Source organism: Bubalus bubalis, chromosome 11 (genome assembly GCF_019923935.1).
Source record: "Bubalus bubalis isolate 160015118507 breed Murrah chromosome 11, NDDB_SH_1, whole genome shotgun sequence".
Taxonomy (NCBI): domain Eukaryota; kingdom Metazoa; phylum Chordata; class Mammalia; order Artiodactyla; family Bovidae; genus Bubalus; species Bubalus bubalis.
The window spans coordinates 37,638,858-37,655,338 of NC_059167.1; the positions used below are offsets into that span (position 1 = coordinate 37,638,858).

Consider the following 16,481-nt stretch of genomic DNA (forward strand, 5'->3'; position numbering starts at 1 on the left):
CTGTATGATACCAGGAACTATGTCCTCAGCAATATCTCTATAATAATACAATGTTGAGTTCTATTTTACTTTTTATTGTAACACCTTTTAATGCCAGCTTATGGGTTAAATTAAAAGTACAGTTCAATTTGAAAAAAAACAAAAAATCTTTGTCAGACACTGCCAGGTCATTCTGATCCTTGTCATTCTCTGTAGCTTGTATTACAGAGATCTCTTCCCTCTGATTCTGATTTTCTTTTCTGATGATTTGTACTTCCCACAGTATTTACATTCTTGTGGCAAGATGCTAATCTTCTCCTTGGTTACCTAAGGAATCTGAGAAGTAGGTTTAATAACATGTTCTCTCTGGAGCTATTCATATTTGGAAAGGTACCAGCTTGATTTCTTTGGGTACAAGTGAGGGAAAACTTAACTCAGAAGGAGGATTTAGTAGTCCATAAAACTGAGAAGTCTAAGATTTGCCAAACAAGTTATCAGAATCCAGTTTCTATCTGTTCTACACGCCTTCATTTTTTAGCTATTTTCAGACATCTCCTGTGGTTCTAGATGTGGTTTATATCATCTTGTATTCGAGTTCAGGAAGAAGAAAATTAGTCTTTTTTTCCAGAAGTCCCTGCTAGTCTATGCATTTTAATGACTGGTAGTATCACCTACAACTGCCTGAATCTGTACACGACCATGATCTGATCTGCTGGACTTACCGTCTTTCCATGACATCACCCTTATGGCAGAAAGTGAAGAAGAACTAAAGAGCCTCTTGATGAAGGTGAAAGAGGAGAGTGAAAAAGTTGGCTTAAAGCTCAACATTCAGAAAACTAAGATCATGGCATCCAGTGCCATCACTTCATGGCAAATAGATGGGGAAACAGTGTCAGACTTTATTTTTCTGGGCTCCAAAATCACTGCAGATGGTGATTGCAGCCATGAAATTAAAAGACGCTTACTCCTTGGAAGGAAAAGTTATGACCAACCTAGACAGCATATTAAAAAGCAGAGACATTACTTTGCCAACAAAGATCCGTCTAGTCAAGGCTATGGTTTTTCCAGTGGTCGTGTATGGATGTGAGAGTTGGTCTGGGAAGAAAGCTGAGCGCCGAAGAATTGATGCTTTTGAACTGTGGTGTTGGAGAAGACTCTTGAGAGTCCCTTGGACTGCAAGGACATCCAACCAGTCCATTCTAAAGGAGATCAGTCATTAAGGAATTGCAATTCAAAACCACAGGGAGATACCACTTCCTATTGACTACAATAACTTATCAAAAAAATAGAAAATAGCAAATATTAGCAAGGATGTAAAAAAAAAAATAAGAACCCTCATATGTTGTTGATGGGATTGTAAAATAGTACAGCTGCTTTGGAAAACAGTTTGGCACTTTCCTCAGAAAAGTTAAATGTGGAGTTAACATGTGAGCCAGCAATTCTACTTCTAGGTGTATACCCAAGAGAATTGAAAGCATGTATCTGCAGAAAAACTTCTTAATATTCACTGCAGCATTATTTATAATAGCCCCCCCAAAAAAACTAAATGTCCATCTACTGGTGAATGGATAAACAGAAGTGATATATTTATACAATAGAATCATTCAGCCTTAAAAAGCAAAGAAAATCTGATTCATGATACAACATGGATGAACCTTGAAACATTATGCTAAGTGAAAGAAGCCAGACACAAAAGACCATATATTATAGATGTTATTTATCTGAAAAATCCAGAATAGGCAAGTTCATGGAGACAAAGTTGATTTATGGTGTCAGGGCCTAGAGGGAAGAATTACGGGATTTAACTACTCTGGGTAGAGTGTTTCTTATGGGAATAATGGAAGTGTTCTGAACTTAGATAGTGGTGTTGGTTATACAACTTAATGATACTAAAAGCCACTGAATTGTTTAAAAATAAATAAATAAGTAAAAGCTACCGAGGTCATGTCTAAAAGAATACAGAAGTAAATTTGAAGAGACTCACTGACCAGAAAGGAAACGATTTAAGCATCAGTAAGGATAATAACTACAATGGTTTAGAACAGTTCAAATATGTTTTAAATCTATGAGTTAGTAATAATGTCAAAAAATATAAAACCTCTTAACAACTCAGTATTTAATTGTTAATAAAAGAGAAGACTTAACCATTTATCCTGCTTTTTCTCAGTTCATACAGAAACTATTTGATTGTATCACAAAGCAGCAAGCAAGTATTTGATGTGGGGGAATTTCTCTTTCCTGAAGTGTAAGGAGTAGTGAGATTTAAAAAGCACTTTTTTGCAACCATAGTAAATTAGTGGAGCTAAGCAGTGATCACAGCATTTGCTAGTATCACCAGAAAAAGAGAAAACCAGATATGTGTGTGTGTATGTATATATATATATGGAGTGGTAGTCTAGCCAAAACAGTAGAATTTGAATCTGATAAGACCCCTGTATCTCACCACCAAATAGGCAACAAGAAGCACTAATTAAGGAACTCTATGGGGATGCAGTCATTAAAAATTAGATGAGAAACCCTGCAGGACATAAAAAGAATTACAAAGCCAAAAAAAGCAAGAGAGGGATCTATAGATTAAAAGACACTTAAGAGACATCTACCATTTGCAATGCATGGGCTGTATTTGGAGCTCAGTTCAAAAGTTTAAAAAAATATTTTGCTGTACCTTAATTTTCAAAGTAGAATTTAAAAACCTATATTGTGTGGAGAAATAGATGAAATAAGACAGGCCACAATGTGCTAATTATTTAGAGGTAAGGTATTTTATTAGGAGGGCATAGCAGTCCACTCCAGTATTCTTGCCAGGAGAATACCATGGACAGAGGAGCCTGGCCGGCTACAGTCCATAGGGTCACAGAATCGGACATGACTGAAGGGACTTAACACACACACACAGGGTATTTTATTATATATTATTCTCTCCACTAAAGACTTATAATTATTTAGAATATAGTATCAAATCTTGAAATATTTGCAGTCAGAGATGACAAATTTAAGAAAACAGTTTTGAAATGAAGGTGTCTAGTATTACAGACTATTGTATAATGTAGCAGTAATTTAAACATAATTGGACAGAGTTATAAGCAATTTGGAAGTGTTATGATTGAAGGCATTTTATACCATGTAAATGCATATGTGAAGTTGCTCTGATAGAGTTTTGTTTTGGCTTGGTTTTTTTAAGGATGAGAGAGGCTGCAAGAAAAATAGAAGAAAGGCATTTTTCCAACCATGCAACACATGTTGAATTTCTGCCTGTTGAGTGGCGGTCAAAACTTACTCTTGATGGAGGTACATTTTGTTTAAAAATTAAATGATTTAGTCAGTGGAAATGAAGTGTTTTTAATTTATTTGTCTTGATGTATACTCACTCTTTGTTCTAGATTATTTAGGAAAATAAAATCCATTTTTTAAAAAAATAAGTAATTATATTGACTTAACATCATTTTGGACCACTGTATAGATTTCTCTAATAGTACAGTTTTCATGAATGCCCTAAAGTTTTTGACAGAAAAATGACTTGTCAATACTTTTAAAGCATTTGTTGTACAATTTCATATGAGCTTACAGTTTCTTCCTGATGATTTTCCTCCCTTGTATTTGGAAGATAAAATCTTAGGTTTTTTGTTTTATTGTCATTCCTGCATTCCTTGGGCTGATGAATTTTACTCTAACACAGAGAAATTACATAAAATATGCATCTTTACAATAAGTTTTGCCCTTTGAATATTAAAACCATTAAAATAGAATGTTTAGGTTGATGCTTTTGAACTGTGGTGCTGGAGAAGATTCTTGAGAATCTCTTGGACAGCAAGGAGATCAAACCAGTCCATCCTAAAGGAAATCAGTCCTGAATATTCATTGAAAGGACTGATGCTGAAGCTGAAGCTCCAATACATCATAAAAAACAATGAAATTTTGCCATTTGCACTGACATGAATGCACTTGCAGAATATTATGCTAAATGAAATAAGACAAAGACAAATACTATATGATATCACTTATATATGGAATCTTTAAAAAAAGCAAACTTGTGAATATAACAAAAAGAAACAGAACAAACAGGTGGTTACCAGGAAGAGAGGGACAAGAAAGGGGATTGAGAAGTACAAACTACTGCATATAAAATAAATAAGCTGCAAGGGTACATTGTATAAAACAAGGATAATAGCCAATATTTTACAATAACTCTAAATGGAGTATAACCATTTAAAATTTTTGAATTACTATGTTCATCTAAAGCTTATTGTACATCAGCTGAACATCAATAAAATTTTTTTAATTTAAAAAGAAAGATCCTTAGCTTGTTCCTGATTTAAAGGAAATGTTTTCAATCTTTCAGCACCAATAAGTACATTGATGTTTGTGGTAGTTAAATACCCTTCATCATTTTTCAGTTAACAAATAGTAAAATTTCAAGAAGGTAAGTTTCATCAGATTCAAAGGTAGTCTTGAATATTTAAACTTTAATATAAAACACTGAGGGAATGTATTTTTTTCACTGTTTTTTTCCCTAAAATTATCTTCTCAGTTCATTTTTTTTTTTAACTTGTAGACACTGTTGATTCCATTACTCCAGACAAAGTGCGAGGTTTAAGGGATATGTTAAACAGCAGTGCAATGGACATAATGTATTATACTAGCCCACTGTATAGAGATGAAGTAAGTATCATGATTATCTTGTTGCTTATTGGTTATTTTTTAGAGTGATAGCATGTGTGTCCTGAATTTTAACATGCTCTCTTTTGTTTTACAAGCAAATGAGAAATTATAGCCTCTATTTCATAGTGCATTTGATAGTCTTAAGCTGCCCATTGGGACCCTTAATGTTGTAACATGGTAACAATATTGTAACATGATAATAATATTGTAACATGATAATCTTGGAAGTGAGAGTTTGGTTAGAAAATAGCTCTGTGAAAATATGTCAGTTTTCATAGATCTGATTAATATCTTTGAGTATTGTCCTCACAAAAGTTTTAGACACTTAGAGTTTTGTATATAATAGGCCTACTTTTATTGTATCATTTCTATAGTGGATTTGTATAGATCTCAAATGGTAATGGTGCTCATCCATCACAAAAGTAAACCCTAAAGGGGGTGAGGGAGTGAAAATTTAATCAGAGGGATGAGAGAATTTCTATGAATGCAATTCGTCACTTCATTGGTAAGAGAAAAAGAATTCGGTTTCATGGAAATAGCAGTATTAAGTACCTAACATGCATTAACTTGTTTAATTCTTACCTGTGAAGTCAGTATGATTAGTATCTTCATCTGAAGGATGAAGAAACTAGTATAAGGAGTAATTACCAGTAGAGCAGCTGTGCTGCTCCAAGCCAATCCATTGCGAATTTTGTTCATGCACATTCATTCCCTAACTTTATCCATGATATCTTTTGTATATCTATAGAAGCATGTTTGCTTAGTTGCCATAGGAGCTTCCTTCTCTTCCAACTACCATTCCCTTAGGATTTTTCTTTATTTCTCTTTCTATATCCCCAATTGCCATATTGGGGATATAGAATTTGCCAGTATTGGGCAAGGTTTGCCTTGATCTATTTGAAAACAGTAAAAGCAGCTTCGGGCTTCTCAGATGGTGCAGTGATAAAGAATCCACCTGTCAATGCAGGAGATGGAGGTTTGATCCCTGGATCAGGAAAATCCCCTGGAATAGGAAATGGCAACCAGCTCCAGTATTCTTTCCTGGAAAATTCCATGGTCAGAGGAGCCTGGCAGGCTACCATCCATGGGATTGCAAAGAATTGGACATTACTGAGCAACTGAGCACATACACACAAGACCTGTAAGCAGAACTGCTCTTCTGGACTTTGTTGTTCAGTCACTCAGTCATGCTGACTCTTTGCAACCTCACAGACTGCAACACTCCAGGCTTCTCTGTCCTTCACTGTCTCCCTGAGCTTGCTCAAACTCACGTCCTTTGAGTCGATGATGCCATCCAACCATCTTATCCTCTGGACTTAATTCTGATCAAAAAGGAAGGCCTAGTCGGTGAAGTAGAATTCTAATAATTTCCATGTTTATAGGCCTTTATAGTGTACAGTGGGTATTGAACTATAGTATTGCAAGTAAACCAGTGAGAGAAGGAAAAGGGAAAGAAAAGGGCTGAAAGCATATTACTGTACACACACATACACACACACACAGTTGGTAGTATCCCTAAGAAGGTATCCTGAGTCTTCAAGACTAACATGCTCTGAGTCATGTCCTCTAAAAGTAGCACGTGCTTTTTTAAAAGTTGGCATTAATATCCAGAAAAACTAAAAAGGGAAAACTGTCACATTCAAACCTCTGACCACTGGCGAATGATGACTGAGAAAGTGATCACCTTTTATTTTGCTCTTGTATCTTCAAAGATATTCTCCTCAGAATGGAATTGAGTAAAACAGATATTCAGTAGGAGAAGGGAACTGATAGCTAATGTAAGTGAAATGGAAGGAGAACACCCAAGGCTTTAAATTAGTTGGTTTTTTGATCCAGTTGAATTTAATGGAAAAGCACTGAGAACTTGTGTCTGAGATTCATCAGCAATCTTCAGCAGTGTTTCTGAAACATACCTTTTTAGAACAGTCAGTTGTGCCCGTTAAAAATACCCCCATGGGGGGCATTGGAGTTGAGGATATTAATGTGAATTTATGACTTTGAAAAGAAGTGGGTATATGTGGATAACATCTATATATTTAAGCATACATGTTTAAACATATATATATATATATGTTTATGCATGTATTATGCATGTTATGCATATATATATGCATGTATTTCCTACCTCTGTCCACTGAAAGGACTAAGAAGCAGACACCCCAACTTAATGAACACACCTAGCACCCAGATCTTTGCCTAGTACTGTTACTCCCCACTAAGAAAAAGTAGAGTTTCTTGGGAAAATGGCTTCCAGGACTAGGGCAGGATAGGTTCAAGTCAAAGCTGGAAGAACTTGTTTTGACAGAAGGTGGAAAACTGCTCAAAAGAACGATGAGGCAAGATGCATGGACATAGAATGACTTAAAGAAGCAAATCCCACTGACCAAATCTGGAAGAATTTGAACACCAAAATAATTTAGTATTATTACTTATTGTAGGCTTCCCAGGTGGTTCAGTGGTAAAGAATCCACCTGCAATGCAGGTGACTTGGGTTCAATCCCTGGTTTGGGAAGATTCCCTGGAGAAGGAAATGGCAACCCCTCCAGTCTTCTTGCCTGGGGAACCCCATGGACAGAGGAGCCTGGTGGGCTATACAGTCCATGGGGTCACAAAGAGTCAGACATGACTTAGCAACTAAACAGCTATTACTTATTGTAAGGAATTATTAGTATATTTTATAGAATTATAATAAGGTTAATGTACTTAAGAATTTTAAATCACTGAAAAGTTTGTAAGTCCTTATCGCTTATAAATAGATAAACAAATTGGGAAGAAGAGAGGTCCTTTGCTTACAGTAGAATGCCCAGAGCTTACTAGTAAGTGTGGAAGGAAAGCTGGAGTTGGAAAGGTCTCATTTTGCAGCCATCATGATAGGATCAAGCAGGAGAGGACTGGGCAAAAGTCATCAGTGAATGCTAAAATGAGGATAGTTGACATTTGAATCAGTTCTAATGAGGTGTATGAAACTGGAGCCTATTATACAGAGTGAAGTAAGCCAGAAAGAAAAACACCAATACCATATGCTGCTAAGTCACTTCAGTCGTGTCCGACTCTCTGCGACCCCAGAGATGGCAGCCCACCAGGCTCCCCCGTCCCTGGGATTCTCCAGGCAAGAACGCTGGAGTGGGTTGCCATTTCCTTCTCCGATGCATGAGAGTGAAAAGTGAAAGTGAAGTCGTCAGTCGTGTCTGACTCTTAGCAACCCCATGGACTGAAGCCTACCAGGCTCCTCCATCCATGGGATTTTCCAGGCAAGAGTACTGGAGTGGGGAGCCATTGCCTTCTCCGCAATACAGTATACTAATGCATATATATGGAATTTTAAAAGATGGTAACGATAACCATGTATGCAAGACAGCAAAGGAGACACAGATGTGTAGAACAGTCTTTTGGACTCTGTGGGAGAGGGCGAGGGTGGGATGATTTGGGAGAATGACATTGAAACATGTATAATATCATATGTGAAACAAATCGCCAGCCCAGGTTCGATGCATGATACAGGATGCTCGGGGCTGGTGCATTGGGATGACCCAGAGGGATGGTATGGGGAGGGAGGGATGGTATGGGTTCAGGATGGGGAACATGCGTGCACTTGTGGCAGATTCATGTTGATGTATGGCAAAACCAATACAATATTGTAAAGTAATTAGCCTCCAATTAAAATAAATAAATTTATGTTAAAAAAAATAAAATGAGGGTAGTTGTTTGATGCAGAACAGAGTTTTTGCATAAAGTGTATCCTCTTGACTGCTTTTAGTTTAAAAATAATGAAGGACTTGCCTGGCAGTTTTGTGGTTAAGACTCCATGTTTTCACTGCAAGGGACGTGGGTTTAATCCCTGGTTGGGGAACTTAAGATCTCACATGCTGCACAACCAAGGGAAAAAAAAACACCTTTAAACAACAGTAACTAAATCATGTCACTCCCTGGGTTAAAATCTTGGTTGACTCTCATTAGAATAAAACCATAATTAAAGAAAAAAACAGAATGGCTTTTAAAAAAATAAAGAAAGGTATACAGTGGAAAAATCCAGCAACACCTTTATGGGTTGTTTCTAAGGGACATCCAGAGGAGGACAGAGCATAATTTATGCAGCATTCCAATTAGAAGGGAACGTCAGATGAATGTAAAATGAGGAAGTTGTAATTTAAAAGTAGGAATTGAGACTGTATTATTTTAAAATGTTAATATAATAAGGAAAAGAATGGCTGTGGAAAATGTTTCAGATAGAGAAGATTAGAGAGACATGATAGTTAATTTTAATTTCTCATACTAAACTATATACTGTACTGGATCAGAGGAAACACTACAAAGGATATTATTAGATCAACTGACAAAATCTGAATGGGACTAGATTAGATGAAATATGTGAATGTGAATTATGAACTTGATAACAGCACTGTGCTTGTTATGAAATATACGCTGGAGTATTTAGGGGTAAAAGACCATGAAATACGTAACATGTCCTTAATGGGTCACAAAAAAGTTGTGTGTGTGTTAATAGAAACAGAACAAATGATAAGGCAAATAGAAAAATGTTCACATTAGGTGAATCTTGGATAAAGCCTGTGAAAGATCTTTGTGTAGTTTTTTATTTTGCAACGCTTTATAAATTTGAAATTACTCCCAAATGAAAAGTTACGAAAAAGAAACTAAAAAAATACTTTTGCAGGTTCCTTCTCTGGAGATCCTGACTCAGTGGGTCCGAGATAGACCCTGGGAATTTGTGTTGTTGACAGTTCCGCAGGTGATACCATCAGAAAAGTTTGACAAACATTTCTTAAGTTGTTGTGAAGAATTAAAGAAAATAAAAAAGACTTAGTGAGAAGTGGGCAAAAATTGTTCTTATTCTTTAAAAAGGAAAGCTGATTCTGCAAATCCAAGTTCATTTAGCACAAGGTTGGTGTTAGGCAGGGCTTCCCTGATAGCTCAGTTGGTAAAGAATCTGCCTGCAATGCGGGAGACCTGGGTTCAATCCCTGGTTTGGGAAGATCCCCTGGAAAAGGGAAAGGCTAACCACTCCAGTATTCTGGCCTGGAGAATTCCATGAACTTTTTGGTCCATGGGGTCGCAAAGAGTCAGGCACGACTGAGCGACTTTCACTCCTTGGTGTTAGGCAATATCTAGACTGAATTATTTTTCAATAGTGTATGTTTCCTGAGGAAAGTAATGACAAATAACAGCCAGCAAAGATTCTGTAGGATTAAGGCCTGTCTGGTGAATGAACCTTGTTAGGTTTATTTGATAGGCACAAGAGCCTTTTTCCTCTTCCTCAGCCTTTGTAGTCAAATAGATGCAGTTTTAAAATCTGCCACTTAACTAGCTTACATAAAATTTCTCAATTTCTCAGCTTCCTCACTTAAAATGGACATATACTACACAATTGATAAAGATTGTCATGGGGCTTCCCCCATGGCTCAGCAGTAAAGAATTCGCCTGCAATGCAGGAGACACGGGTTAGATCCCTGGGTCAGGAAGCTCCGCTGGAGGAGGGCATGGCAACCCACTCCAGTATTCTTGCCTGGAGCATCCCATGGACAGAGGAACCTGGTAGGCTACAGGGTCCATAGGGTCACAAAGAGTCTGACACAACTGAAGCGACTTAGTACACAAAATTGTCATGAGGATCAAAGATATTATGATCTAGTTTCCAGTACAGTTCTTTGAGCTTAGATTTTCAAGTTGTAATGAAGTATATATCTGTCTTTATGTATTTCAAGGGCTACCATTTAAAAAAAGGAATAGATTTACTCTGTTAATTCTAGAAAGTAAAATAAGGAAAATATGGAAAGGAACATGTTTGATTACTCAATGAAGAACTGTGTAATAACTGAAGTTGCCTTAAAAATACAGAAGTGTTAAAAGGAAAAAACTTCTAGATAATGTAAACTGATGGATTTTAACTAAACTTACTGTGTTAATCATTTCACAGTATATATCTGTATCAAATCATTACATTGTACACCTGAAACTTAAACAATGTATATCTCAATTATATCTTGGTAAAACTGAGGGAAAAAAATTTTTTTTAAATAGAAGTGACCACTTCTGGATAAAGGTACTCACTGAGGTAGATATTGAGCTCTTCATCCCTTTACATGGGTGTTACTGAAGGGACTTTTATCTTCACAGGAGTTTGAATTAAATCATCTCTGAGGCCACTTTTCACTCAGATTTCTTCAGTGCTCATGGGAGGACCCTAATTAGTGATTGTGCACTAAAAAGTTGTGCTTTGGGGAAAATTTTTATGTACTGAACAGTACTTTTTAGGTCACACTTTCTGAGGACCAATTTTTGTTTTTGTTTTTTTAAAGGAACTAACTCCAATCTATCAAGACATCATTAGAGAGCCTTTGGCTCTTTTCTTCAACCCTAAATAAAGTAACATGGAAACTCCAGAGAGAACTGTTACCTCTTTGGTGCAACAGAACTCTCTTTTCAACGGATTTTTAAAAATGAAGAGCTAAAAAGAGAATTGTCATGGTCCTATCTTGCCATTGCTGTTTGAAAATTGTTTAATTGCTATATATGACTACAACTCTAAATTACTTTTTCTCATTAAAATTTCCTGAAGGAGAGAGAAGGACAAATGACTAATTATGTTCTTCAGCCATATTTTAGGTGTTTAGAATCTCTCTTGAAACTGCTGGATTTTTTTTTTCCTTTTTGGTTGACTTCCTTGATAAATTTTAATTTTTGAGCAATGGTTATGAAAGTTAGAAACTTTTAAACTTTTGAAGAGCCATCTAATGCTTTCTCTGTGTGAGAGTTTAGCTAAATTGATTAGATAATATTATAAAGTTAATAAAATTAAGATAACAGGGTATATCATTAATCTTGGTTCAGATATCCCAAATGAATATAGTTGGTCACAAAGGGATGCTAGCTGGAGAAATATAAATGGATCAGAAAGGAGAAGGGGAAAAACAAACCCTAATTAGAGTAGACTTTTTGGACATAACATCAAGATGAATTTCTTCTTTTGCTGCTGAGTGGATGATTTATAAAGACATTTAAAGGTAGTGCAAGGCTGTTTTGCACGATAAGTTGTCTTTCAAAATTGTAATATATTGACCACAAATGTTCCTAAATGTGTAAGCTGCAGACAGAGATTTTAAGTTCTACTATATCTGGATATGTTCTAATAAGAAAACACAAAGATTGTTTCTAGTCACATAGAATATTATTAAAACAGATGAAAACATCAGCTCTTCAGAAACTATACATTCTCTGTTTCAGTCCGTGGTGAAATACTTTAGTGTTGAATAAGACTTTCTCTTTGTTGGATATTTACTTTTTATGACTGCTAGATTAAGGAAGTTATTGGTATAATGAGTGACGCTTTAAATTTTTAAAATATGAAATAGCTTAATCACTGGTAGAGGAACTGGTAGATCTTTTCCATTTTTTACTATTTAATTTTAATGTGGGTGGTATTTTAAAAAAAACAAAAAGATTGGGTTATCTTTTGCCAAAGTACCTAGGTATTTATCTTTTGGTGTTTCTAGTTCTCATGCCTGGAAAATCCTATGGACAGAGGGGCCTGGTGGGCTGCAGTCCATGGGGTCGCTAGGAGTACATGACTGAGCGACTTCACTTTATTTTTTCACTTTCATACATTGGAGAAGGAAGTGGCAACCCACTCCAGTGTTCTCGCCTGGAGAATCCCAGGGACGGGGGAGCCTGGTGGGCTGTAGTCTATGGGGTCGCACAGAGTCGGACATGACTGAAGCAACTTAGCAGCAGCAGCAGCAGACTTCATGGTAGGGGTTTTAAAATCAAGCCCTTCAAAAGTAAACACTATCAACAAATGTTGCTTTTAAAGAAATGTATTTTATTTAAAAATTAGCTTTTTCAGTACCTCCCTTCATGTAGATTATAAATTAAGAAAATTACAAAGTTGTAAGGGTTGGTTCATATTCTTATCAAAGCCAAGTCCAAAGCATTACATTATAGCTCCCTTTGAACAAAGCATGTAATTTCACATCATACTGCCTACTTTTTAAATTCTGTTGACTAGAATTACCTACAGCCTATGTCTTGGGATATTTTTATAGGCATTTACCACTAATGTGTGGTCCCCAGAACTGCTGAATCTGAAACTCTAGGATGGAACCTAGCAATCTATATTTAACAAGCCCTCCAGACCATGTGCATGGTTTCAGTAGCTTTAACAAGGACCTCAGTATTGTACAGTAGAGGTCTGTGAGGTTAGCAACCAGAACATTGCACCTTCATTCATGTCACTGCCAACCCAGCCAAGCATGAATGCTCAAATAATTTCCAGTTTGATTCTGCTAAAGAATGTTCAATGAACCAAATGGAGGCAACTTGTCTCTTGAAACAAAATAACAAGATATGGAAGCAATTAGTAATTAACGTTTGTATGTCTGAATAACAGCTGACATATTAAAAAGAACTGAAATGAGAAGTTGAGTATCAGGAAGTTTATAACCAAATAGTAGTAAGCAGTGATAGGAAGAGGAGAGGACTACCTTAAAAATCAGGTCAGGGCCCTGTATGAATGAACTTGAGTAACAAAAGAACGTTGTTCTTCTCACTTCATAGAATACTTCAGTAATATTTATTAAAGCTAAATTTCCAAAGAAAGCAGTTTTATAAAGAAAAATGGCTAAGATACTTCCTGCCGGGGTCCAGCCCCAGCTGATCCAGGGTATTCGAAGGAGAGACGGCATAGGCGAGGGTCAGGAAACAACTGCTTAATTAAACTTTAATTAAGGATATAAAGAGTAATAGAATAAGGATAGCTCAGTGAGGAAATTCAGTGGAGAAAAGAGGCTGAAATAAGAATAGCTCAGTGAGGAAATTCAGTGGAGAAAAGAGGCTGAGTAGCTTGTTGGTTTACGCGGGAGACCAATAAAACTTCAAGACAAGAAGTTTGCACCACTTACGTAGGCCGCAGGCGTCCTTCCGTTCTCCCGAAGGAGAGGAGACACTGAGGCCTCCCCGGTCGGATCTTAGAAGCCCAGGCATGAGGCAAGCATGGTGGGTTCCGCGCTCCAGATGGAGACTCAGCTAGAATTTGGGAGAGAGAGTGACATGGGGAGACCAAGTTTCAGTGAACAAGGCCCGCACTTTATTTTCCAAAGTAGTTTTTATACCTTAAGTTATGCATAGAGGATAATGGGGGAAAGGGTAGAGTCATGCAGCAAGCCAGACTTTCTTCCTGCAAACTTATCATATGCAAAAGCTTAGGTGATTTGCATCATCTTCTGGCCCGGAGGCTGTTAACATTTTAAGACCCTTTCTTCAGAAAGCTTATATTTCTCTAAAGGTGATTGGTCAGGAGCCACCCTCCAAAAGCATTAAAGTTGCATTCCTACAGAGCAAAGGTGTGGTGGGCTATAACAAGAAAAAGAATTAACTCAAGGGTCCCAGGTTACAAACATTAAAGCTACTACTTACACCAATTTTATTAATCAATACACTGCCAGGGACACAGCAGGTAAGGAGTATGGAGACTTAGCAGCAAACATTGGCCCAACAAGTGAAAAACCCTTCACCAATACAATTTCTAATCAATCTTTTAACTACTCAAAGGAATCTGTGTTTAGGCAGTTTAGAACATCTCCTGCCTCTCACAGTTGGGAGGCTCTGAACAATCACATGTGGCCGGAAAAACCCATTCAGGCAGGCTAGAGGATTTCCAAAGGAGTTTGTAGGTTGAAACACTGTCACACCCAGGAATTATTAACTGGAGCTGTAAGCTAACTCTTTTTTTCAGAGAGAGGTAGTGGGGGACAGCCCCCATAAAGTCAGAGGTGTAGGTGAAAGCAAAAAGCAGAAAGTAGGCAGACTCTGGTTTGGGAGGTAGATGCTCGAGAATTTCCAGGGGGACTCCTGAGGCTCGATCCCGCCTTTGCGTATGCTGAGCCTCCTTCCTCGTGACCTTTGTCATGGGTGGAGCTCCTCACGCTGGCTCCCAGCAGTGATAGAATTCCAGTTGAGCTATTCCAGATCCTGAAAGATGATGCTGTGGAAAGTGCTGCACTCAATATGCAATATGCACTCAATATGCAATATGCCGGCTCCCAGCAACTTCCCACATTATTAACTTCTAAACCTTAAAAAATTCCTACTTGTTTAAAATAGAACTTTTTTAAAGTATTTTAAAATACTTTATATTATGTGTGGGAATGTGATGGGAATTTTGGGATATCAGGTACATCAACATAACCATTTTCCTTAGTCATACAGTGACTTTTCATTACGTTACTCTTTCTAAATGCAGAAAGTAATAATGTATATAATATGTTACATATATAATGTTAGTAACCCTGTTATCATAAACTCAGATATTCTTTTCCTAAATTTACTGCAGCTTACAAAGTACAAGGTATAAGACTTTAGAATAGCATATAAGTCCATTACAATGAAGAAAAAATATCCAGAGGCTTTTTGGAAATCTTACTAGAATCTGCATGGAACTTTTTTTTTTAATGCATGAAACTGTTGGCTTAAGTAGTTGATTTAAGGACTGAAAGAATTTGTGTGGGTAACATCTGTCTTTGTTCTGTAGTGTTGCTATGGATTATAATATTATGTATATCTTTACATTGGGAAGATCCTCTGGAGAAGGGAAAGGCTACCCACTCCAGTATTCTGGCCTGGAGAATTCCATGGACTGTATAGTCCATGGGGTTGCAAAGAGTCAGACATGACTGAGTGACTCACTTTTACCTTATATCATTTCCTGTAGGGTTCTGAAGCAGCTGAGGTAATTTTAATAACCTAGATATATCTGGCTAGTAATAGATTTTTCTTTCTTAGTGTATTTGATTTTAGAAGTAACCTTTATAGAAGTGATTATTCTAATTTGATGTTTTCTGATTTCAAACAGCTAGTTAAAGGCCTTCAGCAAGAGCTCAATCGATTATATTCCCTTTTCTGTTCCCGGAATCCAAACTTTGAGGAAAAAGGGGGTAAAGTCTCAATAGTGTCACATTCCTTGGGATGTGTGATCACTTATGACATAATGACTGGCTGGAATCCAGTTCGACTCTATGAACAGTTGCTGCAGAAGGAAGAAGAGTTGCCTGATGAACGATGGATGAGCTACGAAGAACGTCATCTTCTTGATGAACTCTATATAACAAAACGACGGTAAAAAATCTCTTAAAAGAAATTAAAATGTCTTCATGGAATCACTGGACTTCTTAGTAGAAAACTTCAGATTTTTCATAATAAAGAAAAAATACATTGTTTAGGGTACAGAATAGAATATTCAAAGATTATTGAATAATATGCCTAATCAAGCAAGAGACTATTAATTTTGATACTAATTACATGTGTTTTCTGTAGCATAAAATTACCATCTTCCTCTTTTTGCTTCTCTTTTTTTCTTCACAGTTAATTAGAAATGAAATCTAAAACTTATTCCATGCTGAGTCACTGTGTAGAATCTGATGGGCCTCCACCTTATTAGTATTCTGAAAATAATTTTAAAGCCCTTTTTTCTTGGCAATATATTTTAGACAGATTTTATAATTATTTAATCATTTACATCCTTTCTGATACTATCTTTTTTAATTGGATGCATTATCTATTTTTTTCTTCTGATACAACTGGTAGATAAGTTAATTGAACAAAATATAAAACATAAATCAGGTAGAAAGAAGAGTATAAAAATCATGCATAATCTCATGTGAGAACTGTTAATGTGTTAGAATATTTTCTTTAAAAAATAGTAAATATATATACTATTGTATCAGACGCACTCAAGATTATAAGTATCCATTAAGTTAATAAGCCCCTGATTCTGTTAATCCTAGAATATGCCTGATACTGTCTTTTAATTCTTTGCTACATTCCTATCTACATCT

The 16,481-nt window shown here is 36.5% G+C and overlaps 1 protein-coding gene across 6 annotated transcripts in view; it reads left to right on the plus strand.

The window, feature by feature from the left end:
* The window catches only part of DDHD1 (DDHD domain containing 1), a 67,531-nt gene that overhangs the window by 31,217 nt on the left and 19,833 nt on the right, over positions 1 to 16,481 (plus strand). For all 6 annotated transcript variants that reach the window (XM_025295500.3, XM_025295501.3, XM_025295507.3 and 3 more), the window contains 3 exons: positions 3,161 to 3,267; positions 4,532 to 4,638; positions 15,500 to 15,762. In XM_025295500.3, coding sequence (XP_025151285.1) covers positions 3,161 to 3,267; positions 4,532 to 4,638; positions 15,500 to 15,762 — 477 coding nt within the window. The remainder of the gene's footprint in view (positions 1 to 3,160; positions 3,268 to 4,531; positions 4,639 to 15,499; positions 15,763 to 16,481) is intronic.